At 41.7% G+C, this 27,671-nt stretch overlaps 1 protein-coding gene across 1 annotated transcript in view; it reads left to right on the top strand.

Moving 5' to 3' along the window:
- Positions 1 to 27,671, top strand: part of xrcc5 (X-ray repair complementing defective repair in Chinese hamster cells 5) — a 307,464-nt gene that overhangs the window by 199,024 nt on the left and 80,769 nt on the right. The window contains exons 12-16 of the mRNA XM_043694532.1: positions 1,341 to 1,478; positions 1,814 to 1,904; positions 5,339 to 5,466; positions 8,347 to 8,543; positions 13,236 to 13,320. Coding sequence (XP_043550467.1) covers positions 1,341 to 1,478; positions 1,814 to 1,904; positions 5,339 to 5,466; positions 8,347 to 8,543; positions 13,236 to 13,320 — 639 coding nt within the window. The remainder of the gene's footprint in view (positions 1 to 1,340; positions 1,479 to 1,813; positions 1,905 to 5,338; positions 5,467 to 8,346; positions 8,544 to 13,235; positions 13,321 to 27,671) is intronic.

Genomic DNA, 27,671 nt, shown 5'->3' with positions numbered 1-27,671 from the left:
TTCCTGAAGAAGGGCTTATGCCCGAAACGTCGATTCTCCTGTTCCCTGGATGCTGCCTGACCTGCTGCGCTTTTTCAGCAACACATTTCCAGGGCCGTATTCTCTCCCTAGTTACCCTTTTGTCCTTAATGTATTTGTAAAAACCCTTTCGATTCTCCTTAATTCTATTTGCCAAAGCTATCTCATGTCCCCTTTTTGCCCTCCTGATTTCCCTCTTAAGTATACTTCTACTTCCTTTATACTCTTCTAAGGATTCACTCGATCTATCCTGTCTATACCTGATATATGCTTCCTTCCTTTTCTTAACAAAATCCTCAATTTTTTTAGTCATCCAGCATTCCCTATATCTACCAGCCTTTCCCTTCACCGTGCAAATTGTATTTGCAAATGCTTCAACTTTATCTTTTGCACTGTGCTGTGCTGCCCTGTTGTCAATGAGGATGGCAATATTTATGGAGCCTTCTGCTCCAGAGGGTTGATTAATTGCCTACTGTGGCAGGACTTCAGAGCTCGGTTGTGAAATAGCCCTGCCTGTATTGCTCGCTGTTTATGCTTCTAGCATCCAAGTAATCCTCTACTATAGCTTCACAAGGTTCTCAGCTCCGTTTTAGTGCTGCTACCAGCATCTCTTTCTATATTCTTTATTGACCCTAGGCTGATCCCCTGGCTTAATTATAATGGTAGATTGGCGCTCATTGTAGCTTATTGAGTCTGCTCCACCATTCCTTTGTATTACACCAATGATAAAAGTGACTATTACCTGCTTACATCTTAATACTGTGTTGTGGAGCAGGTAGACAGTTTTGAACTCATTTCTGACTTCCCAATTGGTGGATCCATTCATGCTTGAGCAGTTTTTTTATGGCTTCTGCTTTCTGGACATTGATGATGTCTGAACCTTTGGTATATGTTGTTTGTTATGCATCAGGGGTTAAAATGCAGGTTAAGTTAGGTGGATTGGCCATGCAAAACTGCTCGTAGTATCCAGGGATGTGTCAGCTCGATGGATTAGCCATAGGAAATATAAGGTTACAGGTCTAGGGTAGGTCTGGATGGGATGCTGTTTGGAGGGTCAGTGTGGGCTTGATGGGCTGAATGGACTGCTTCCATGCTGTAGGGATTCTGTGATCCTATGAGTATCCAGTCAAGTGGTTTAAAGAAAGGGACAAGAATTAAAGCAAAAAAAAAGTTGTTCTGTGATATTAGTTTGACTCACTTCAGGTGTGTTTACAGATTAGAACAAGTATTTCAAATATTCCTTTTGCTTGAGGATCTGAAATGTATGTGGTTCCTTTATATTAATAACAAGGAAACAATCCTATTCTTATCTCTCTTCATAGCATGCTGCTGTGGCACTATCTGCATTGATCCATGCATTGCAAGAGCTGGATATGATGGCGATAGTCCGTTACATTTATGACCGGAGATCAAACCCACAAGTTGGAGTGGCTTTTCCTATGATTAAAGATAAATATGAGGTAACAAGGTGGGATTGAATGGCAGATATGAAGACAATGTTCCAGACTTTTGAGTAAATGGAAAGAGTCAAAACACTGAAATTAGGCTGGAGCACTTTTGAAAAATATTAGAAGTCAAAATATAAATATACCAAAGCCATCAGCATCTCTAAAATTTTAAACAGACGTATTCAGATATTGGGAAGGAATTTGAATCCGAGTTTGTGTGGGTATCCAGAATTTGCAGATTTCTTTGCATTAACAGTGCTGAATTACTGTTGAAATTTTAGAAAGTTCATTATACGAGAAAGCAGAGTGTTTTACTGATATCCACAGTTTTACTCTCTTCCCTTCAGTGTTTGGTTTACATCCAACTTCCATTCATGGAGGATCTCCGACAATTTACTTTCATTTCTCTGAAGAACAGTAAGAGAGGAACAGCTTCAGGTTTGTGGAAATTATGGACAGAAACAAACAGCATCAGTTTCAGCTTTTCCTGGGGTTGGAAGCAGTTACAGTAAAAAAAAAGTCAAAATTTATAAATAATGTAAAACTGCCAGCAAAGCTGATCAAGTTCAAGTGGTCCTGCTTGGACAGAGGAGTTGAACTGACATGGGAAATGTTTTATATGAACTACAACTAAGTCCTGATATAAAATGAGTCAGTGAAATCTCACTAAATTGCAGAGTATGTCCAGGATATTTTTCTGCAGCACTATGACCCAGATCCAACAAGGAAGTATTTAATATTAAATAATAGTGATTGGATGGGAGAAACACAATACAGCTGCTGACATTTTAAATATTGTTAAGGATTATTTCAATGAGATGAGACTATACACGGTAAACAAGGCTGTGTTAATGGCTCAAAAGACAGAGATCGGAAGAATGTGTTTAAAGAGAATTGAAAAGGATCAGAAACTCTTTCCACGCCTAAGGGGCATGACTTCTCCTTGCTAAAAAGAGACACCATAGAGGAGTAAAGGGGTAAATTATAAGAGAAATTGTATAAGAAACGAAAGAGATGATGGCCTCGTGGTATTATCACTAGACTATTAATCCAGAAACTCAGCTAATGGATCCAGGTTCAAATCCTGCATGGCAGATAGAGTTTGTATGCAATTTAAAAAAATCTGGAATTAAGAAAAAGCTACTGAACACAATGAAACCACTGTCAAACCCATCTGGTTCACTTACAGCCTTCAGGGAAGGAAATCTGCCATCCTCTCCTGGCCTGGCCTACATATGACTCCAAAGCCGCAGCACACTCAATGAGGGTTTCACAGGCTAGGCTAGCATTTATTTCCTATCCTTAATTGCCCAGAGGGCAGTTAAATGTTAACCACATTGCTGGGGGTCTGAAGTCACATGTAGCCTGAGCGAGTAAGGATTGCAGATTTCCTTCCCTAAAGGACATTAGTGTGCCAGATGGGTTTTTCTGACAGTCAACAATGGTGTCATCATTAATGATCATCATCACACTCTTAATTCCAGGATTTTTTTGAATTCAAATTCCACCATCTGCCATAGTCGGATTTGAATCCAGGTCCCCAGAACATTGTCTGGGTCTCTGAATTAATAGTCTAGTGATAATACCACTAGGCCATTGCCTTTCCCTATTGCTGTCTGAAATAGTCCTTTGAGACACCAACCCCCTCCCAATACTGTCTGAGATTGATTGGACACCAATCAGGACTAAAAGGAAGGTGAACTTGATGCTGAAGTAAGGTTTATCAAACCAATCCTGCGTAATGGCTGTGTGATCAAACCATCAATCACTATATATTATTCAAACTCCAAAAAGAGCTTATAGCCATCACTAATGGCAGACTCTTATGTACTACGTATTTTCATACAAACAAATGGCACAGCACATTACCATAGAACATAGAATATTACAATGCAGAACAGGACCTTCAGCTCTCGATGTTGCGCCGACCTGTGAGCTGTTCTCAGCTTGTCCCCCTACACTATCCCAAAATCATATATGTGCTTATCGAAGGATTGTTTAAATCTCCCTAATGTGGCTGAGTTGACTACCTTAGCAGGTAGGGCATTCCACTCCATTACCACTCTTAGCGTAAAGAACTTGCCTCTGACATCTGTCTTAAATCTATCACCCCTCAATTTGTAGTTATGCCCTCTCGTACAAGCTGATGTCATCATCTAGGAAAACGTCTTTCTCTGTCTACCCTATCTAATCCTCTGATCATCTTGTATGTCTCTATCAAATCCCCCCTTAGCCTTCTTCTTTTCAATGAGAACAGACCCAAGTCTCTCAGCCTTTCCTCATAAGACCTTCCTTCCAGACCAGGCAACATCCTGGTAAATCTCCGTATACCTTCTTAACAGCACTATCCACGTGGGTGGCAACTTCCAGGGATCTATGCACATGGACTCTAAGATCCCTCTGCACATCCACATTACCAAGAATCTTTCCATTGACCTAGTACTCTGCCATCCTGTTATTCTTCCCAAAGTGTATCACCTCACATTTAGCTGCATTGAACTCCATTTGCCACCTCTCAGCCCAATTCTGCAGTTTATCCAAGTTCCCCTGCAACCTGTAACATTCTTCCAAACTGTCCACTACTCCACAGACTTTAGTGTCGTCTGCAAATTTACTAATCCATCCACCTATGCCTGCGTCTAAGTCATTTATAAAAATGACAAACAGCAGTGGTCCCAAAACAGATCCTTGTGGCACACCACTAGTAACTGGACTCCAGACTGAATATTTTCCATCAACCACCACTCGCTGCCTTCTTCCAGAAAGCCAGTTTCTAATCCAAGCTGCTAAATCACCCTCAATCCCATGCCTCTGCATTTTCTCCAACAGCCTACCATGTGGAACCTTATCAAAGGCTTTACTGAAGTCCATGTATACCACGTTAACTGCCCTATCCTCATCTACATGCTTGGTCACCTTCTCAAAAAACTCAATGAGGTTTGTGAGACATGACCTGCCCTTGACAAAACCATGTTGACTATCTGAAATCAAATTGTTGCTTGCTAGATGATTATAAATCTTATCTCTAATAATCCTTTCCAAAACCTTTCCTACAACAGAAGTAAGGCTCACTGGTCTATAATTACCTGGGTCATCTCTGCTGCCCTTCTTGAACAAGGGCACAGCATTTGCAATCCTCCAGTCCTCAGGTACTAAACCTGTAGACAATGATGACTCAAATATCAAAGCCAAAGGCTGTGCTATCTCCCCCCCAGCTTCCCAGAGAATCCTTGGATAAATCCCATCTGACCCAGGGGACTTGTCTACTTTCACTCCTTCTAGAATTGATAACATCTGTGCATAACAAACCTCGATCCTTTCTAGTCTAATATCTTGTACCTCATTCTTCTCCTTTACAATATTCTCCTTTTCCTGAGTGAACACCGATGAGAAATGTTCATTTAGCACCTCTCCGATCTCTACAGGGTCCACACTCAACTTCCCACTTCTGTCTTTGAGTGTCATAGAGTGTCCATTTTACATATTAAGTGGCAGAGTAATCAAGTTAAACTTAGCAAATGAGGAGGCAGTCACTTGGTTCTGGGATTTATATTTGCTAAATAATTAAATTAACTTTGGTATTGTTTGTGTAATTGGACTGGATTCTTGCTGAAAGTGGATTTGTTGTAAAGTGAGCAGTAAAATAATACAGCACAGAGAGGACTATTTCACCTATTACTTCTCCTTGAATGAGCTAACCAATTCGTTCAGTTCCCATGCTATTACCTTGTCGCCCTGTAAACTTTATTCCTGCAAGTATTTGTCTAATTTCAAAGGATCATTGAATCTGCTCTCACTGTCATTTTAAATAGTGCATTCTTAGGTAAAATGAAATGTATCCTTATTGCTCCACTGGCTCTTTTGCCTAACAGAAGAACAGTTATCAGCCGTGGATGCTCTGATTGACTCTATGAGTTTGGTGGTGGATGATGGTGAAGAAATAGAGGATCTCTTCAAAGTCAGTAAAATTCCCAATCCGCATTTTCAGCGGTTGTTTCAGGTAAATAAGTTCTTAATCATATTGTGTGATTTGTATATAAGAGAATATAGTCTGGCAGATAACTAGGAATGAACAACAAATGCTGGCCTAACCAGTGATGCCCTTGTTCTGTGAATGAATGAAAAAATATGAAAAGAGCTACTTATTGCCCATGCATGATTTCTATCCCTCTGTTTGGTCTCATTCATGTGTCTGTCAAGATGCGCCTTAAACGTTACTAACGTGCCTGCTTCCACCACCTCCACTGGCAGTGCAGTCCAAGCACCCCACCATCTTTTGTATAAAAGATTTTCCCCATACTTCTCCTGTAAACTTTTCCCCTCTTATCTTGACCACATGCCCTGTCACAGTTGAACTTTCCATCCTGAGAAAAAGCCTCTGACTATCCAGCCTATTATTCTTCTCATAGTTATGTAGACTTCTATAGGTCATCCCTTAGCCTCTGTCTTTCCACTGAAAACAATCTGAGTTTATCTAACCTCTCCTCATTACTAAACCATCCGGACCAGGCAACATTCTGATAAACCTTCTCTGCGTCCTCTTCAAAGCATCTACATCCTTCTGGTAGTGTGGTGACCAGAATTGCATGCGATATTCCAAATGTGGTTCAATTAAATTTTTGTACACGATAAATCAGACACTTGATTGTCACTTCATCCACAAATATCCATTCCTTCTATCACTGACACTCAATAGCAGCCATACATATTACAAAAATTCACCAAATATCCTTAGACCGCACCTTCCAAAACCTTAACAATTTCCATTCCGAAGGACAAGGGCAGCAGGTGTATGACAACAACATCACCTGCAAGCTCCCCTCCAAGCCACTCACCATTCTGACTTAGAAATATATTGCTGTTCCTTCACTGTCACTGGGTCAAAATCCTAGAATTCTTTCAGCCAATCATCCCCATGTCTTTGAGCGAATAATAAAAAATGTGGTTCTTACAGAATTCTTTGCAACCAAGTTGTTCTGCGGTCAGGTCTATTTTGAGGATCACTCATCAATTACAGCTCTCAACTCCACAATCACATATCCACCCAGCAATTTCAGAGGTACCATGCAGAATGCTCATAAGCTTTAATATACTCTATGTGCTTAACCTCTTTAAAGGTGCTATTGTGATCATGCTGCTCCTTCAACAAGGTTAGGTTGCTTTTTTTTCAGGAAATTGTAAAAATGCAGGCTTTGAAAGATCTGGGGTTGATCTCCTTGAGGAAGTTTTTAAGTTTTGAAAAATTGTACAGTGAAAGGGAAGTGACCCATTCTCCCATCTCAGCTTTTCTCTGGTCTGGTTTGGTTTGGGTTCAGAGCTGCTAGTCAGTTTTGAGGCTGATGGTCCAAGAAACAGCCACATGGAAGAAGCAGGTCTGTGCTGATCATAAGAACAAGAACAAAGAAAATTTACAGCCCAGGACCAGGCCCTTCGGCCCTCCAAGCCTGAGTCGATCCAAATCTACTGTCTAAACCTGTCGCCCAATTCCTAAGCATCTGTATCCCTCTGCTCCCCACCTACTCATGCATCTGTCCAGATGCATCTTAAATTAATCTACCATGCCTGCCTCTACTATCTCTGCTTGCAATGCGTTCCAGACACCCACCACTCACTGTGTAAAGTACTTGCCACGTGTATCCCCCTTAAACTTTTCACCTTTCACCTTGAAAGCGTGACCTCTCGTTATTAAATTCTTCACCCCGGGAAAAAGCTTACCTCTATCTACCCTGCCTATACCCTTCATGATTTTGTAAATCTCAATCAGGTCCCTCCTCAATTTCCATTTTTCTAATGAAAACAAACCTAACCTACTCAACCTCTCTTCATAGCCAGCACCTTCCACACCAGACAACATTCTCGTAAACCTTCTCTGCACCCACTCCAAAGCATCCACATCCGTTTGGTAATGTGGCGACCAGAACTATACACAGTATTCTAAATAAGCCAAACCAATGTCTTGTACAATTTTAACATGACCTGCCACTTCTTATACTCAATACCCCATCCAATGAAGGCAAACATACTATATGCCTTCTTGACCACTCAATTTACCTGTGCAGCAACCTTCAGGGTACAATGGACCTGCACTCCCAGATCTCTCTGCTCATCAACCTTTCCAAAGGCTCTTCTGTTCATTGTATAATTCGCTCTAGAATTAGACTTGCCTCTTTCTGACATCTCTCCTGGAAGAACCTGTGTTTGATTTTCCGCTTTTATCAAGGGATGTTTATAGGGATTGTTGTAAGTATTTGAACAACATTAAGTTGTGACAGTCTATTGGCTTTTCGGATAGGTTGTTATTCTGTATTCCGTTTTCTTTTGTTTGTGTTTCATTCGGTAATCTTGCAAATAAATTCTGTTTTGTTTAAAACTAAGTGGATGGGCCAGCTGCATCACACCTGGATATCCACATTACATCTCCTTAAAACAGCTAGCAAAGTTGGAATCTGGGTTACTTTCTTGAAATGTTTTGAGGGGATCTGGCCTCGTCCATAATTCTATTTATTGGATTAAATAAGCCGCACACAGCAAAGAAAATTTGAAAGAATTACTGCTGTTCACATGAGGTGGTTGGAGCAGGCTTATCTGAATTATAATAAAACAAAGAGCTTTTGGAGATCTTAAACAAAAACAGCAATTGCTGGTGAAACTCAGCGGGTCTGGCAGTATCTGTGGGAAGAAAACAAGAGTTAACATTTTGAGTCCAGTTCTGCTCTACACATGCTGCTAGTCCTGATAAGTTTCATCAACAATTTGTTTTTATAATCTAAATTATATTTTTACTTAGATTAACCAATTGATGTTGTGAAAACTAAAAGGTTTCCAATTTATTTTTGGATAATCAATGGAATTTAAAGTCATTTTTTATCATTTCTTACAGTGTCTTCATTTCAAAGCATTTCAACCTGATAAACCACTGCCTCCCATAGACCCTCATTTGAAGACAATGTTGGACAGGCCCCAGGAACTGAATGCTTCCTACATACCATCTATGGAGCAATTAAAGAAGCTTTTCACTCTGCAAGACTCAGGCAAAAAGAAGGAACAAAAGATTGCACAGCAGATTTTCAAAGACAAGTATGATTTAGCCAAAATTTTACATGAAATATTGTCTAGAATTTAGGTGCGATGGGTGTGATTTAGTTGTTTTGGGTTGAGCACGATGTTATGAAGTCATATGTCTTTTAAATGTTGTAATGGTACTTGCATCTACCACTTCTTCTGACAGTTAATTCCACATACAAACCGCCCTCTGTATGAAAAAGTTGCTCCTTGGGTCCCTTTTAAATCTCTTCCCTCTCACCTTAAACCTATGCCCTCCAGTTTTGAACTTAACTATCCTAGGGAAATGATCTTTGTTAATCACCTTATTCCCCGCCCCGTCAAATGATCTTATAAATCTCTTTAAGGCCACCTCCGCAATCTCCTATGCTCCAGGGAAAGAAATCTCAACCTATCCAGCATCTCCTTATAACTCAAGCCTTCCAGTCCTGGTAACATCCTTGTAAATCTCTTTTGCACTCTTTCCAGTTTAGTAATATCTTCAAAATATAGCTCAGGTTGTCGATGAGGTTGTTGACTTTGCGAACAAACTAAACAGCTCAGCAAGCAGACATTTCATCGCCATTCTAGGTAACATTATCAGTGTGCTCCGGGGAAGCGCTGATGTTCTGTCCCGCTTGCTATTTAAGTATTTGGGTCTGCTGAGGTTGGTGATGTCTTTTCTGGTTTTGTTACTGGTTCTGTTTTTTCATGGTTGGTACATTGGGTCCAACTCAACATGTTTGTTAATGGAGTTCTGGCGTGAGTGCCAAGCTTCCAGGAATTCCCGTGCATGCTTGTCCTAGGGTAGATACGTTGTCCCAGTTGAATTGGTATCCTTATATACAAAATACCATGTAAAGACTGCCAAAAGCACGACAAAGGACAATCAGGAAGGAAATTAGCGATCAGAATACACAAACACCAACTAGCCACCAAGAGACATTCCTGATGAAGGACTTTTGCCCGAAACGTCGATTTCGCTGCTCCTTGGATGCTGCCTGAACTGCTGTGCTCTTCCAGCACCACTAATGCAGAATCTGGTTTCCAGCATCTGCAGTCATTGTTTTTACCACCAAGAGACATGACCAGCTATCACTGGTATCTATACACATCTTCAGCCAGAGAGTGGTGAATTTATGGAATTAAGTATATTTCAGACTGAGATAGATAGGCTCTTGTGAACCAAAGGTTATGGGGAGGAAGCAGGAGAATGGGGTTGAGAAACTTATCAGCCATGATTGAATGGCAGAGCAGACTCGATGGGCAGAATGGCATAATCTCTGCTCCTAAGTTTAATGGTCTTATGGACTATGAAGGACACCAATTCAATTGGGACAATGTATCCATTCTAGGACAAGCAAAACAGACATGCAGGGGAATTCCTGGAAGCCTGGCACTTAACCCAGAACTCCATTAACAAACATGTCAAGTTGGACCCCTTATACCACACACTAAGAAACAGAACCAGCAACAAAATCAGAAATGACACCACCAACCCCAGCAGACCCAAACAGACAAATACCAAGCAGGACAGAACATCAACACTTCACCAGAGGCGCATTGATGATGTTATCTAGAACAGTGACAAAACGTCTGTGAACAAACTTAGCAGCTCTGTGAGTGTTGAGGGAGGGACAAATTATGCGGTGGGTGACTTGCTTGAAGCAGTCTAATTTAGAGGAACAATGAATCGTGTCACACAAATCTCGAATTATTGACTGTCTATTTGTGAGCTCATCCGTGGGCGGCATGGTGGCTCAGTGATTAGCACTGCTGCCTCTCAGCGCCAGGGACCCGGGTTCGACTTCCACCTCGGCAGACTGTCTGTGTGGAGTTTGCACATTCTCCCCATATCTGCGTGGGTTTCCTCCAGATGCTCCGGTTTCCTTCCACAATCCAAAGATGTGTAGGTCAGGTGAATTGGCCATGCTAAATTGCCCACAGTGTCAGGTGCATCATTCAGGGGAATGAATCTGACTTGAAGGGCCTATTTCCATACTGTAGGTTATCTATCTATCTATCATGGGGAGAGACAAGTCGACCGAATGGTCACAAGTCACTGACGAGATACAGAGAGTTGCGTGATTATATAGGTTACAAAATTTTAATATGTGACAAGTTGACTGCTTCAGATCTAACAAATCTCCCACAATTAGCAAGTCAACAACCTTAATAATATCCTTCCAAAGCAGGGCAGCCATAACAACATAAGCAATGTCCACAGTATTTTTGATACTTTTAAAAACTGTTAAAATTGTCAGACACAGTGGATGTTTGACAATTGTTGTCAATGCTTAATGTTATTAGATAAACTAATAGGGTGAAAGGCAGATAAGTCCCCTGCCCTTGATGATTTGTATCTGAGGATCCTAAAAGAAGTAACTGCAGAGATAATGGATGCATTGGTTGTCATTTTTCAAAAATCCTTGGATAGAAAATTGCCAATGTGATACCCCTATACCAATCTGACTTTCCCAGTCACGTGCATTTTGAAGTCCCCCACAATTTTTGTAATACTGCCTTTCCTACATGCTTTTTCTATCTCCTGATTTATTTTCTTCCCCATGGGAATTGATCCTCTCCCTCAATATCTTCTCCTGCAGCTTCCCTACCACTGACGTCAGGCCCATCAGTCTATAATTACCTGAGTTATCCCTGCTACCCTTTTTAAACAAAGGGACAACATTAGCAATTCTCCAGTTCTCCGGGACCTCATCCATATTCAAGAATGCTGCAAAGATATCTGTTAAGACTCCAGCTATTTCCTTTCTCGCTTCCCTCAGTAACCTGGGATAGATCCCATCCGGACTTGGGGACTTGTCCACCTTAATGCCTTTTAGAGCACCCAACACTTCCTCCCTCGTTTTTCTGACTTTATCTAGAGTAATCAAACATCTATCCCTAACCTAAACATCCGTCATGTCTCTCTCCTCGGTGAATACCGACACAAAGTACTCATTAAGGATCTCACCCATTTTCTCTGACTCGAGGCATAACTTTTCTCCTTTGTGCTTGAGTGGGCTAACCCTTCCTCTAGTTAGCCTGTTGCTCCTTATATACAAATAAAAGGCTTTGGGATTTTCCTTAACCCTATTTGCTGAAGATATTTCATGACCCCTTTTAATTCCTCGTTTCAGATTGGTCCTATTTTCCCGATATTCTTCCAGAGCTTCGTCTGTTTTCAGTCACCTAAACCTAAATGTATACATCCTTTCTCCTCATAGCTAGTCTCACAATTTCATCTGTCATCCATAGTTCCCTAATCTTGCCATTTCTATCCCTCATTTTCACAGGGACATATCTGTCCTGCATTCTTATCAACCTCTTTTTAAAAGCCTCCCACATATCAAATGTGGATTTACTCTCAAACAGCTGCTCCCCCGTCCACATTTCTCAGCTCCTACTGAATTTTGCTATGGCTTGCCTTCCCCCAGTTTAGCATTCTTCCTTTAGGACCACTCTCGTCTTTGTCCATGAGTATTCTAAAACTTCTCCTCTCCATCTTCCATCCCTGACAACAATTGCTGCCAAGAAGAGCTGTCTGATGAATGCTGCTCTTTGCTACTAAATACAGTTTTTTGTGAGGTGGTAGCTTATGCTGTGTCAATCAATTGTCTGAAGCCTTTTGGCTAATGACCATAGGTAGCTATTCATTACATTAGGATGACCATTGTCAATTGCCCACCTCCATTTGAACGTTAGTTATTATTCCTTCTGAGACCAAACATCCTATTCTCTTGAATACCGCATTGATAATAAAATGATATAGATCCAATAAATCTTAGATATCAATTCAATGGAAATCATGATCTCAGTGATTCATGTAATCTTTCCTTTGTTTTCATTAGTTAGAGAATTGGTTTATGTTTGGAAAAGGCTACTATAACAAAGTTAAATGAGGTTTCATGCACACAGCCAACTTTTCAATTCCCCACAATGAACTTCATCTAACACAGTTTGTGCTTATTTAGACCATAATTCAAAGTTTAGACCATAATATTTAGAAGCAGAAGTAGGCCATTCAGCCCACGAGGTCCTCTTTGCCATTCAATGAGATCATGGCTGATCTGGTAATCCTCATCTCAGTTTTCCTGCTTTTTCCCCATAACCCTTGATTCCCTTAATGTCTATGTTAGCCTTGATTATACTCAACAATCCAACCTTGACAGCCCTCTGTGGTAAAGTATTCTCAGATTCACCACCCTCAGTGGGGAAAAAAACCCTCCTCATCCCTGTCTTAAATGTGCTACTCCTTACTCTGAAATTATGTCTTGTGAACTCTCCCAAGGTAAAACAATCTTTCCATATCTATCCTGCCAAACTCCCTTAGGATTGTGCATGTTCTGATAAGTTCATCTCCCATTATTCTAAACTCCAATTACTACAAAATTTGTGCAGCAGTTTTTTACAGTCTTTCTCCATGTAAAATATGTTCAGCACTTCTGTTCTTCCTGCTTTGCAATCACCTGGTTCCATGTACTGTGTAGACATATGAGCAGAAGTAAGCCATTCAGTCCATTGAGTCTGCTCCACCGTTCAGTGAGATGATGGCTGATCTGTTGATCAAGTCTAATTTCTTGTCTTTTCTCTGTAACCCTTGATTCACTTACTGATTAAGTTGTGTTTGACTTTTCAACTTTGCAGAATCCGCAATGTTTTGCTTTTAAATATGCATAAGGTTTAAGGCACAGCAAAGTCTAATTAATGTGTTTTAAATTCCTTTAGCGATACAGAAGAACTGGCGTCAAAGAGAGGACGGACTGATGAGGATTTCAATATTGTTACACTGGCTGAGGGAAATGTGACTGCTGTGAGTATAGGATTTATTGGTTGACTCCTTTAGTCTGCAAGCTTTGTAATAACAAAAACAGAGGTTACTGGAAAAGCATTCTGAGGAGCTCTGAAGAAGAATCATTGGACCCGAAACGTTGACTCTGATTTCTCTCCCCAGATGCTGCCAGACCTGCTGAGCTTTTCCGTCAACTTCTGTTTTTGTTTCTGATTCTGATTTGCAGCATCCGCGGTTCTTTTGGTTTTTATTAAACTTTGTAATAAGTCTGCATTTGTGGCCAACACGTCTAGGTGAAGCACGACACATACATGCACATAATCAGATAATTGCTTTTAAACTTAAATTCATGGCAACAATGTTAATACATTCATTGAGGTCAGAGGAATACAGTTATGTTTAGGAGGGTGGTTCTAGAACACTTACAGTAAGCTATCTTTATTTTCCTGTTACCATATAATTCAAAATGGCGACAGCAGGGTTGACTGTGTTTGACTCCTCGGACCATGGGCCTCAGCTGTTCTGCCTTATCCACATGCCATTATCGTTGTCTTTCCAGCTTGATCACTTTTTTCTTTGGCTTGGTTATCCTGGGGCCTGTTGTTGATGTCCTCCTGCGGGAGGCTGGGGCCTCATGTGTCTCCATCACCACTCCATCGAGGGTGGTTGTATCAGAAGACAAGCCAGGACCCCATCAGTTGACTTGGAGCCAGGACCTGTCAGTCAGTGTCCAGCGTTGGAGGAGGTGTGCGACCCACATAGTGTCATCGCTCCAGCTTGGTGGTGGCACAAAAGGACCATGTTTCTGGGACCCTGGAGACATTGCCACATGGCGGAGATTGAAGGGGCAGAGAGGATGAAGTCTACGGAGAGGGAAAGATAAACATTTGAAGCTGTTTCAGTTTTAGTAATATCAATTTAATATTAATTTATTCAGTGTTTTATATTTATACAATTTATTCAGTAATTTATTCTGTAATCCAAGATGGAACCAGAATGTGGTGACATTATATACTGGATCTGGATACAACTGATAATACATTTATCAAATAAGTCATAAATTCTATGAAGGCACTAATTATCTGAGGTAATGGTCATAGTCATGCAAATTAATAATACTAGCGATTAAATTGATTGTTTTCATAATTTATAACTACTTGTAGAATAGTAGGCTTAATTTCCAGCACATTCTTCTCATCGGGCTCCTGCTTGTCTACTCTTGTGACTAATAAAGCAGAGTACATATTCCCTATTTTGGAGAAAGAGTAACCCTATCAATTCTTGCTGCCATGATCTAACTCATAACTGCATTCTTGTCCTAATGCATCTGTGACATCATGACATAAGTGTAAAATGGCATTTTAACACACTGTGTCCAATGTGAGGTGACAAAGAAGAGGTAATGGCTGGAAAAGAAATTTGCTAAAAACTTACAAAAAGTAGCAGATAGGGATTTGCTACTTCTTATGAATTTCAGATAATTCACTAATTATCTACCTGAAACTTTTGTCTCTTGTTTGTTTCTTATGTATTGAAATAAACCTTTACTATTATTTCTAATATTACTGGCTAGCCTACCTTTATATTTGATCCTCTCCTTCTTATTTCTTTCTTTGTTATCCTCTTTTTGTTTTTGTAGTCTTCTCAATCTTCTGATTTCCCAGTACTATTGGCCACTTTATAGGCTCTCTCTTTATCTGTGATACATTTCCTGACTTTCTTTGTCAGCCATGGCTATCTAATTCCACCAACATTCATCCCAACATCCACAAACAAAGCTGCATCAGAACATAATTTCAAATAACCAACACACACTGCAGCACAGAGGAACTACGCAGAACAGAGGAAAATCACCTATACCATGTATTCAAAAAGAATGGGTACCCAATGAACACAATCTGCCAATTTCTCAGCAACAAACCCAAACAAGCAGACAAAACACTTTCAGAAACCCAAGCCACTCTCTCCTACATCAAAGACATCACGGAAATGACTGCCAGACTACTCAGACCCCTTGGTATCATGGTAGCCCACAAACCCACCAACACACTAAAACAGCAGCTAATGAACTTGAAAGACCCTATACAGACATCAAACAAAACTAATGTCATTTACACAGTACTGTGCAGGGACTGCAACAAACACTATGTTGGTCAAACAGGCAGAAAACTAGCCACCAGAATACATGAACACCAACTAGCCACAAAAAGACATGACCCTCTCTCACTAGTATCCTTACATATGGATGAGGAAGGACATCATTTCGACTGGGCAACACATCCATCCTAAGGCAAGACACACAAGAGAATTCCTAGAAGCATGGCATTCCAACCGGAACTCTTATCAACAAACAAATTGAGTTAGAACCCATCTACACCCCCTGAGAAAAAGAACAGGAAGTGACTTTACCACAGGAAATGACATCACCAACCCAAAGAAACCCAAGCATATAAATAGAAAGCAGGACTTATCAGCAGTACTTCGCCTGAGGCCCACTGAAGGTGTTACCTAGTAGGGGTGACAAAACGTCCAGAAATGAACCTTCCAGCTCAGCGAGCAAACCTACATCCACAGTTCATAATATATACAAAATGATAATGTACTATATGTTGCATTATTATTCAATCTTTACAAAACTTTGAATTTCACCATCTTGGAAAAATTATCAATAATATTGATTATTGTACCATAACACATGGCAGCTCTGTTTGAGGACTACTGATTGTCCTTTCAAATTAGTATTTCTTTTTGTAATACTGCTTGCATCAACCTATTTTATTTTAAAACAAATTCTTTCTTTCATGCAGCTACATGCAGTTTTGTTCTCCGTAACTATCAAAGGATATTCTTCCCATAGAGGGAGTGAAGCTCAGGTACACAAGGCTAATATCAGTGATAGGAGAAAGTGAGGTCTGCAGATGCTGGAGATCAGAGCTGAAAATGTGTTGCTGGAAAAGCGCAGCAGGTCAGGCAGCATCCAGGGAACAGGAGAATCGACGTTTCGGGCATAAGCCCTTCTTCAGGATATATAAATTTTTGTTAATGCAAAGTATTAAGGAATATAGGCCAAAGGCAGGTATATAGAGTTAGGCCACAGAGTAGCCATGATTTCATTAAATGGTGGAACAGGCTTGAGGGGTTGAACGGCCTACTCCTGCTTCTATGATCCTTTGAATGGTGAAATGTTTCCTCATACAAACCGTAATGGCCTACCCAGCATCCTAAGACTGTGACTCCTAGTTCTGGACTCCCCAAACAGAGAAAACATGCTCTCTGGATGTAGTCTCTCCAGAATTGTTAGAAATTTATGTTTCAATCAGATCCTTTCTCATTCTTATCAACTCTAGCGAATACAGGCCCAGATCTGCCTATAGTAGTCCAAGCGCGGTATAATCAGGGTTTTGTATGGCTGTAGCATAACTCTGTGTCCTTATTCTTAAGTCCTCTAGGTATAAAGGCCAGCATTCCATTAGCTTTTGATTATTTTGTGCACTTGTTCATGGCATGTTAAACATTATGCCCAAGTCTCTTTTAGACATCCACTATATTTAACTTCATACTATCTAGAAAGTACACTTATTTATTCTTTATTGGTCCAAAATGGACAACCTCATACTTCTTATATTGAAATCCATCTGCCATATTTTTGCCGATTCACTTAGTCTATCAATATCTCTTCGTAATTTTATACTATCATCCACACTGTCTACAGTGCTGCCTAACTTTGTGTTGTGTTGTACAAAAGATTATGAACCTCTGGAATTTGTGACCACAGAAAGCTGTGGAGGCCAAATCACTGAATATGTCCAAGAAAGTGATTGCTAAATTTTTAGATATTAAAGGCATCAAGGGGTCTGGGGAAAAGGCAGGATTATGGTATTGAGATCAAGGGTTATATTGATTATATTGAATAGTGGAGCAGGCTTGAAACACTGAATGGCCTACTTCTGCTCCCAGTTTCTATGTTGCTACCAATCCTTGATCTCTTTTTCTGCAACACTCTTCATTATTGGACATTTTCCCAGAGCAATTGTAGAGTGATACAGCATGGAAGTAGACCCTGTTGTCCAACTCATCCACATCGATCAAATTTCCCAGATTAAACCAGTCCCACTTGCCTGAATTTGGCCTATATCCCTCTAAATCTTTCCTAATATTGTACCTGTCCAAATGTCTTGTAACTGTACCTGCAACTTCCTCTGGCAGTTCACTCAACATACGAACCACCCTCTGTGTGAAAATTTTGCTCCTCAGGTCCCTTTTAAATCTATCTCCTCTAACCTTAAAAACATGCTTTGAACTCCCCCACCCTAGGGAAATGACCTTTGGTATTCACCTTATCTATGCCCCTCATGATTTTATAAACCTCTGTCAGGTCATCCCTCAACCTCCTATGTTCCAGTGAAAAAGGTCCCAGTCTATCCAGCCACTTCTTACAACTCAAATCCTCCAGTTCCAGCAACATCCTGGTAATTTTTTTCTGAAACCTCTCCACTTTAATAATATCTTCTCGATAGCAGAGTGACCAGAACTGTACACAATATTCCAAAAGTGGCCTCACCCTGTATAACTTCAACATGATGTCCCAACTCATACTCGGTGGTCTGAGCAATGAAGGCAAGTGTGCTAAATGCTTTCTTAGCCATCCTGTCTACCTCCGATGCAACTTTCAAAGAATTATGTACCTGAACCCAGAGGTCTCTTCGACACCAGCAGCCAGGGCCCTACCGTTAACTGTGAACAAGCTGCCCTTGTTCTTTTTACCAAAATGTAATACCTCGCATTTATCCAAATTAAATTCCATCTGACACTTCACAGCCCATTGGCCCAATCAATCACGATCCCTTGTAATCTTAAAAAACCTTCTTTGCTGTCAACTATACCATCAATTTTGGTGTTATCTGCTAACTTATTAATCATACAGGTTCTAAACCCTTCCTATTCATATACCCATCTGGATGCATTTTAAATGTTAAAATTGTACTCGACTCCACCAATTCCCCTGGTAGCTCGTTCCATACACAGTCCACCCTCTGCATGAAAAAATTACCCCTCAGGTCCTTTTTAAATATTCCCCCACCCCAATCACCTGAAATCTATGTCCTCTAGTTTTGGATTCCCCCACCCTAGGAAAAAGATTTTGGCTATTCACCCTATCCATGCCCCTCATGATTTTATAAAATTCCATAAGATCACCCCTCCGTCTCTGACATTCCAGGGAGAAAAGGCCCCAGCCTATTCAGCATATAGCTCAAGATTTTTTTAATCTTTTCTGACCCTTTCACATTTAGCAACATCCTTCCTATAGAGGATCAAGCAGAATTGAATGCTGGGGACTCACCAATGTGCCGCACCATGACATCCCAACACCTATACTCAGTATATGACCAAGATTGCAAGCGTGCCAAACTCATCCACTATCTTGTCTACCTACACCTCTACTTTAAAGGAATTATGCACCTGCATCCCTAGGTCTCTAACTAATTAGTATACCATGTGGAATCCTGTGAAAGTCCATGTAGATAATGTCTGCTGCACTGGAGGAGAAAGTGAGGTCTGCAGACGCTGGAGATCAAAGCTGAAACTTTATTGCTGGAACAGCACAGCAGGTCAGGCAGCATCTAGGGAACAGAAGATTCGACGTTTCGGGCACATGCCCTTCTTCAGGAATGCTGCCTTTAATTTCTGATATGGCTAGAAAGAACTGTTTGTTCAGTCTATGGATTCTTCTGTAAATGAAGAACAGTAGAGGTCCTTTACAGGTCTGTGAGAGAGTTGTCCTGAGCTGGGGTAGGTCAAGCTGCAGGGAGTGTAGGTACCGGCGCATGGCTGCAAGCGTGGAGTGGAGGATCCGGAGGGAGGTCCGTTGCTGGAGGCTGCGGATTTGTTGCAGGTACTGGTAGTCCTGGTTGGGTCCAAATTGTGTTGGTCGGAAGGTGATCTGGAGTCCATGGGGGATCAGTCGGTTCCGTAGGCAGGTGCTGAGAAAGGAGATATGGCTGTGGTAACGAGTCTGCTTCAGAATGTGGCTGAAGAGCTTCTGTGCAGAGGAGATGACCTGGGGTGTGCAGTGAGAGAGGGACTCACTGAAATCTTTATAGAGAGAGGCAGAGAGCTTCTTCAAGGAAGGCATCCTTGTAAGAGGATTCGCAGTAGGTTGAAATCTTCGAGGAGAAAGTGAGGTCTGCAGACGCTGGAGATCAAAGCTGAAACTTTATTGCTGGAACAGCACAGCAGGTCAGGCAGCATCTAGGGAACAGAAGATTCGACGTTTCGGGCACATGCCCTTCTTCAGGAATGTCTGCTGCACTGCCTTCATATATTTTTTTTGGTTATGTCCTCTAAAAACTCAATCAAGTTTGTGAGAACTATTTCCCACACACAACGCCATGCTGACTATCTCAAATCAGTCCTTGCCTCTCCAAATGCATGTGTATCCCATCTCTCAGAATCCCCTCCAACAACGTACCCACAACTGATGTAAGACTCATTGGTCCATGCAATGACTATTGTTTGCAAATAAGTAGATTCTGACAACAGATAAACGATTATGAACCATTGACAAATAACTCCACTAGTATAAAATCCCCTGTACACAAACATAGACAGGGAGAAAACATGGCGTGTTAAAGGAAAGACTGGGAACGCAGTTCAGTAGTCACTTCACAGGGTTTGTTGCGATGATTATTGTGACAACCAGAATGCTGCTTCTTGATCTTCTTTCTCCAGATATTTTCACTTGTTCACAAGAGGCACATGGTAACTGTTTCCAACGAATAAAAGTCCTCGACATATCAATTAAACTTCATTGCTCGCAGCAACTGGAAAGGGAAAATGAGCTGACTTTCTAAAGGCATGAGATGGTTTTTCTGCAGAGCTCGTCCAGAGAACTCTGCGTTACTATATCAATGCTGTTAGGGAACACTCCTACTAGTGTCGTCTTCCCATTATTATTTCTTGGTCTCTACTCACAGATTGTACATCTTCCCATCCAAGATCATTTCCTGCTTTCATACATAATTCATCCTGTACTAACAAAGCTAACCCTGCATCCTTTCTTTTGTGCTTGTCCTTGAAAAATCACATACGCCTGAATAATTACCTCCCAACATTGATCTCCTTGTAATCATGTCTCTGTAGTGGCCATAAGGTCTTATGATATTAATCCAGTCGTTTTTTTTTCGGAGTACTGTGTGCACACAAGTAAAGTGCCATTAATTTTAACATTTTATTGTTTTTTCCTCCCTGTGATCCTATTTACTGCTGTTTTTCTACATTTGTAGACTCTGTCACTTCATGTTTCACTTTGGTATTATCCAAATAGCTGCCTTGTAGTTCTGCCATATCCTTTGTAAGCCTACCTTTTCCCCCTTCCCAAAACATCTCACCTCTAATTAACTTGTAATCCTCTCTACAGCCCTAATTATTTAATTCACCAGGATACTGGTACCACTTCCATTCAATTGAAGCTCATCCTACTAAAACATATCCCAGTATTCTATCCTAATACTGGTTCCAGGGTCCCATGAACTGAAACCCACTCCACCAACATCATGCATTTATCTTTTTGAGTTTATTTAGACTAGATTAGATTACTTACAGTGTGGAAACAGGCCCTTCGGCCCAACAAGTCCACACCGACCCGCCGAAGTACAACCCACCCAGACCCATTCCCCTACATTTACCCCTTAACCTAACACTACGGGCAATTTAGCATGGCCAATTCACCTAACCTGCGCATTTTTGGATTGTGGGAGGAAACCGGAGCACCTGGAGGAAACCCACACAGACACGGGGAGAATGTGCAAACTCCACGCAGTCAGTCGCTTGAGGCGGGAATTGAACCCGGGTCTCTGGCGCTGTGAGGCAGCAGTACCTCTGCTACTTAGCCCATTGCTCAGGTAGTAGTTCAGAGATTATTACCTTGGAGGTCAACTTTTTAATTTATCTCTTAATTGTTTGTATTTTTAGGAAAGCCTCCTTTATAGTCCCATCAATGTCATGCTGCAGCTGTACAAAACTCTGGTGTGGCCGCACTTGGAGTATAGCATACAGTTCTGGTCACCGCATTATAGGAAGGATATGAAAGCTTTGGAAAGGTTTCAGAGGAGACTTACTAGGATGTTGCCTGGTATGGAGGAAAGGTGTTATGAAGAAAAGTTAAGGGACTTGAGGTTTTTTTCGTTAGAGAGAAGAAGATTGAGAGGTGACTTAATTGAGCTGTATAAGATAATCAGAGGGTGAGATAGGGTGGACAGTGAGAGTGTTTTTCCTTGGGTGGAAATGTTTAGCACGAGGGGACACAGCTTTAAATTGAGAGGTGACAGATATAGGACAGATGTCAGAGGTACTTTCTTTCCTCAGACAGTGGTAGGGACGTGGAATGCACTGCCTGCAACAGTAGTAGACTCGCCAACTTTAAGGGCATTTAAATGGTTATTGGATAAACAAATGGATGGAAGTAGAATAGTGTAGGATAGATATGCTTCAGATTGGTTCCACAGGTCGACGCAACATGGAAGGCCTGTACTGCACTGTAATGTTCTTTGTTCTATTAGTACCAATGCAGATGACAATAACTGAATCCTTCCTCTCCCACTTCAGTTTCTTTTGCAGCCCCAAGGAAATGTCCTTAAACCTAGCACTGCACAACATCACAGCCCAAAGGAATCTCACTTATGACTGCAAAGAACAAATCTATACCCCTAAATATACTGCTCCCTATCAATACTGTATAGAACGGAGAAATGTACAGCACAGAACAGGCCATTAGGCCCACGATATTGTGCTAAGACTTAATCCTAACATAAAATATAGAAACTTAACCTACGCACCCCTCAACTCATTGCTATCCATGTGCATGTCCAGCAGTTGCTTAAATGTCCCCAATAACTTTGCTCCCACCACCTCAACTGGCAATGTATTCCACGCATTCACAACTCTCTGCGTAAAGAACCTACCTCTGATGTCTCCTTTATACCTTCCTCCTAATATCTTCAAACTATGACTTCTGCCCTGGGGAAAAGTGTCTGGCTATTGACTCTGTCTATTCCTGTCATTATTTTGTACACCTCAATCAAGTCTCCTCTCTTCCTCCTCCTCTCCAGAGAGAAAAGTCTGAGATTATTCAACCTTTCTTCATAAGGCAAGCCATCCAGTCCAGGCAGCATCCTGGTAAACCTTCTTTGCACCCTCTCCAAAGCCTCTGTATCTTTCCTATAGTAGGGTGACCAGAACTGGACACAATATTGCAAGTGTGGTCTCACCAGGGACTTGTAGAGCGGCAGCAAAACCTCGTGGTTCTTAAACTCGATACCCCTGTTAATAAATGCCAAAACACCATATGCTTTCTTAACAACCCTATCCACTTGGGTGGCAACTTTGAGGGATCCATGTACTTGCACACCCAGATCCCTCTGTTCTTCACACTGCCAAGAATCCTGTCTTTAATCCTATATTCAGCATTTGAGTTCGAGCTTCCAAAATGCAACACTTCACATTTATCCAGTTTGAACTCCATCTGCGATTTCTCAGCCCAGCTCTGCATCCTGTCTATGTCGCGCTGCAGCCTGCAGTAGCCCTCTATACTATCGACGACACTTCCAACCTTTGTGTCATCTGCAAATTTACTAACCCACCCCTCAACCTCCTCATCCAAATCATTTATAAAGACTACAAAGAGCAGAGGCCCAAGAACAGAGCCCTGCAGAACCCCACTCAACACTGTCTAACCGGCAGAATACTTTCCATCTACAACCACTCTCTGCCTTCTGTCAGCCAGCCAATTCTGAATCCAGATAGCTAAATCTCCCTGTATCCCATACTTCCTGACTTTATGAATGAGCCTACCATGGGGAACCCTATCAAATAGGAGAAAGTGAGGTCTGCAGATGCTGGAGATCAAAGTTGAAACTTTATTGCTGGAACAGCACAGCAGGTCAGGCAGCATCCAGGGAACAGGAGATTCGACGTTTCGGGCACAGGCCCTTCTTCAGGAATGAGGAAAGTTTGTCCAGCAGGCTAAGATAAAAGGTAGGGAGGAGGGACTTGGGGGAGGGGCGTCGGAAATGTGATAGGTGGAAAGAGGTCAAGGTGAGGGTGATAGGTCAGAGGCTGGAGATCAGAGCTGAAAATGTGTTGCTGGAAAAGCGCAGCAGGTCAGGCAGCATCCAGGGAACAGGTGCTGGAGATCAGAGCTGAATCTGCAGACCTCACTTTCTCCTGTCCTCACAAAGCCATGCTGACTGCCTTTAATCAAACTATGCTTTGCCAAATAGTTATAAATTCCATCCCTCAGAATTCTTTTCACAACTTTGCTGACCACAGACATAAGACTGATTGGTGTGTAATTGCCAGGGAATACCCTATTACCCTTCTTGAAAATAGGAACAATATTTGCGTCCTTCCAATCCTCCGGTACGACCACCGTGGAGAGTGAGGAGGCAAATATCATCGCCAGCAGCTTAGCAACCTCGTTTCTCGCTTCCCGGAGCAGCCTAGGATAAATCTGCTCTGGCCCTGAGGACTTATCAATCCTAATGTTTTCCAAAATTTCTAGCACGTCAACTTCATCAATCTTGATCTGGTCAAGATTGTATCCCAGCTCCTCTAAGTTTTCATTTACAACAAGTTCCCTTTCCTTGGTGAAAACCGAAGCAAAAAACTCATTTACGGCTTCCCCTATCTGCTCAGACTCCATGCATAAGTTCCCTCCACTGTCACTGATTGGTCCTACCTTCTCCCTGATCATTCTCTTATTCCTTACATATGAGTAAAATGCCTTTGGGTTCTCCCTAATACGTTTTGCCAAGCCTTTTGCGTGCCCCCTCCTGGCTGTCCTCAGTCCATTTCTGAGCTCCTTTCTAGCAAGCCTGTAATCCTCTAAAGCTGTGCTAGATCCTTGCTTCCTCAACTTTACATAAGCTGCCTTCTTCCTTTTGATGAGAAGTTCCTCTGTTCTCGTCATCCAAGGTTGCTTAATCTTACCCCTTCTTACCTGTCTCAGAGGAACAAATTTGTACATCACTCGCAACAACTGCTCCTTAAATAATCTCCATGTCTGCTGTGCCCTTTCTGTGGAACAATTGCTCCCAGTCTGTGCTTCCCAACTCCTGTCTGATAGCGTCATAATGTCCTTTTCCCCAATTAAATATCTTCCCTCAGTAACTGCTCCTTTCACTCTCCAAGGCGAGATCTGACACCTGTCCTGGCTCGTTGCTGAGCACCAAATCCAAAATGGCCTCTACCCTCGTTGGTCTGTCTACATACTGAGTAAAGAAACCCTCCTGAACACACCTGACAAAAACTGCTCCATCCAAACCATCTGCACTGAGGAGGTTCCAGTTGATATTGGGAAAGTTGAACTCACCCGTAACAACAATCCTGCTACTTTTGCAGTTTTCCAGAATCTGCCTGCCTATGAGATCTTCAGTCTCTCTACTGCTATTAGGTATATTCCTATATCCCTATTTTCTCCCCCACTTGAATGGCTGTTGTTAGTTTGCTGATTATCTCTAAAGTTCTCACTCTCACTCACACAGCTTTCAAGAACCTTATAACTGTTAGATAATTGTAGGGCAAAAAAAATGAGAAATAGAACTAATGCACCAATCAGCTCCTATCTTTCCATTCATATCACGTTATGTCCATGAGGCCATTGTGCTGCTAGTCTCACTGCATGCTGGCTTCTGATCTGTGCCATTTGTGCTCTCCCACACATCTCTTGTTCTTGGTCACTTATTTTTTGCAGTATACACTAGTTAAAGTACCCCACTACCACTCTGCACTGAACTGCAAATTGAATCAAAATTCCAGTTCACTCATTCAGCCTATGTTTCAGACAGCCTAGTCTAATTGCCATGGTGATTTCTTTTCAAATAAAGTGTAAGAAAAAAAACTTCCTGGAAAGTAATTTTTTTTTGTTCACTTTAGGAGAGTTTAGGAGCAAGCATAACACAAAGTGGGATGCATTAGAAAGTTCTGGAGTTTAATTTTGGGGTGGGGAGCTTAGGGGAAGCATTTATAGCTTGAGAAAAATAAAGTTTTTTTAGTTTCAGTTTGGGCAGTTCTGCACAGTTCTTAGCTGAAGCAAACATGTAAAGAAGTTTGATAAGCTTCCTCATGGTCGGCTGAAGGAAAAAGTGAAGTAGGATGGGGTCCAGGGTGTACTAGCTAGATGGATAGAGAACTGGTTGAGCAGCAGGAGACAGAGAGTAGTAGTGGAAGGGAGTTTCTCAAAGTGGAGAACTGTGACCAGTGGTGTTCCACAGGGATCCATGTTGGAACCACTGTTGTTTGTGATATACATAAATGATCTGGAGGAAGGTATAAGTGGTCTGATGAACAAGTTTGTAGATGATACTAAAATTGGTGGAGTAGCAGATAGTGAAGGGATTGTCAGAGAGTGCAGCAAAATATAGATAGATTGGAGAGTTGGGCGGAGAAATGGCAGATCCGGGCTAATGTGAGGTGATACATTTTGGGAGATCAAATTCCAGAGCGAACTATACAGTAAATGGAAAAGTGCTGGGGAAAATTGATGTACCAAGAGATCTAGGTATTCAGGTCCATTGTTCCCTGAAGGTGGCAACACAGGTTAATTGAGTGGTCAAGAAGCCCACACGGCATGCTTTCCTTCATTACACGGGGTATTGAGTACAAGTGTTGGCAGGTCATGTTACAGTTGTATTGATTCGGCCATATTTGGAGTACAGCATACAGTTCTGGTCACCACATTACCAGAAAGATATGGATGCTTTGGAGGGGGTGCAGAGGAAGTTCACAAGGATATTGCATGGTATGGAGGGCACCAGCTATGAAGAGAGGATGAGTCGATTAGGATTATTTTCATTAGAAAGACGTAGGATAAGGGGGGGATCTGATTTAGGTCTACGAAATCATAAGAAGTATAATCGGGGTGGATAGAAGGAAGCTTTTTCCCAGAGTGGGGGTCTCATTTACTAGGAGTCACGAGTTCAAGGTGAGAGGGGAAAAGATTAAGGGAGATATGCAAAGAAGGTTCTTTACATAGAGGGTAATGGATACCTGGGATGTGTTGCCAGTGGAGGTAGTAGCAGTGGGCATGATAGCATCATTTAAGATGTAACTAGACAGATAAATGAATGGGCAGGGAGCAGAGAGATACAGATCCATAGAAATTAGTGGCAGGTTTAGATAGAAGATCTGGATTGGTGCAGGCTTGGAGGGCCAAAGGGCCTGTTCCTGTGCTGTAATTTTCTTTGTTTTTTTGTGCAGCGGACCTAGCCATTTTTGTCGATAAGTCGTTGAAAGTGAACATGCAGGTACAACAAACCACCAGGAAGGGTGATGAAATATTGGCCTTTAATGCATGAAGATTGGACTGCAGGAGTTGTACAGGAGTTTGATTAGACCACATGTGAAATACTGTGCAGTTTTGGTAAGGGGAAACTGCCAGCAGTCATCATACATGACAATGCCAATGGTAGAAAAAGAAATGAGCTTCTACAATAGGAATTAAGAGAGTAGTGAATTGATTAAAGAGAAGACCTACTAAGTTTATAATATCCAATTACTTCCAGTACTGTGCACAACACTATATAGGCATAGGAACATAAATCAGATGAGTGAGTAGTTAAAGAGGTGTAGGAGCGAGACCTTTAGATTTTTGGATCATTGGAACAGTTTCAGGGGGACATGGGTTCTATACAAGTTGCACCCAAGCCAGAATGAGCCCAAAATTCTTGCTGGGAGGTTTGGTTGTGCAGTTGAAGAGGTCACAGAGTCATAGAGATGTACAGCACGGAAACAGACCCTTCGGTCCAACTCATCCATGCCGACCAGATCTCCCAACCCAATCTAATCCCACCTGCCAGCACCTGACACATATGCCTCCAAACCCTTCCTATTCATATACCCATCCAGATGCCTTTTAAATGTTGCAATTGTACTAGTTTCCACCACTTCCTCTGGCAGCTCATTCCATACATGTGCCACCCTCTGAGTGAGAAAGTTGCCTCTTAGGTCTCTTTTATATCTTTCCCCTCTCACCCTAAACCTATGCCCTCTAGTTCTGGATTCCCCCACCCAAAGAAAAGACTTTGTCTATTTATCCTATCCATGCACCTCATGATTTCATAAACCTCTATAAGGTCATCCCTCAGCCTCCGAAGCTCCAGGGAAAACAGGCCTAGCCTATTCAACCTCTCCCTATAGCTCAAATCCTTCAATCCTACAACATCCTTGTAAATCTTTCCTGAACCCTTTCAAGTTTCACAGCATCTTTCCGATAGGAAGGAGACCAGAATTGCACAGAATATTCCAACAGTGGCCAAACCAATGTCCTATACAGCCACAACATGACCTCCCAACTCCTGTACTCAATACTCTGACCA

This window comes from Chiloscyllium plagiosum, chromosome 7 (assembly GCF_004010195.1).
Source record: "Chiloscyllium plagiosum isolate BGI_BamShark_2017 chromosome 7, ASM401019v2, whole genome shotgun sequence".
Taxonomy (NCBI): Eukaryota; Metazoa; Chordata; class Chondrichthyes; order Orectolobiformes; family Hemiscylliidae; genus Chiloscyllium; species Chiloscyllium plagiosum.
This window is presented reverse-complemented; position numbering and strand designations above follow the sequence as displayed.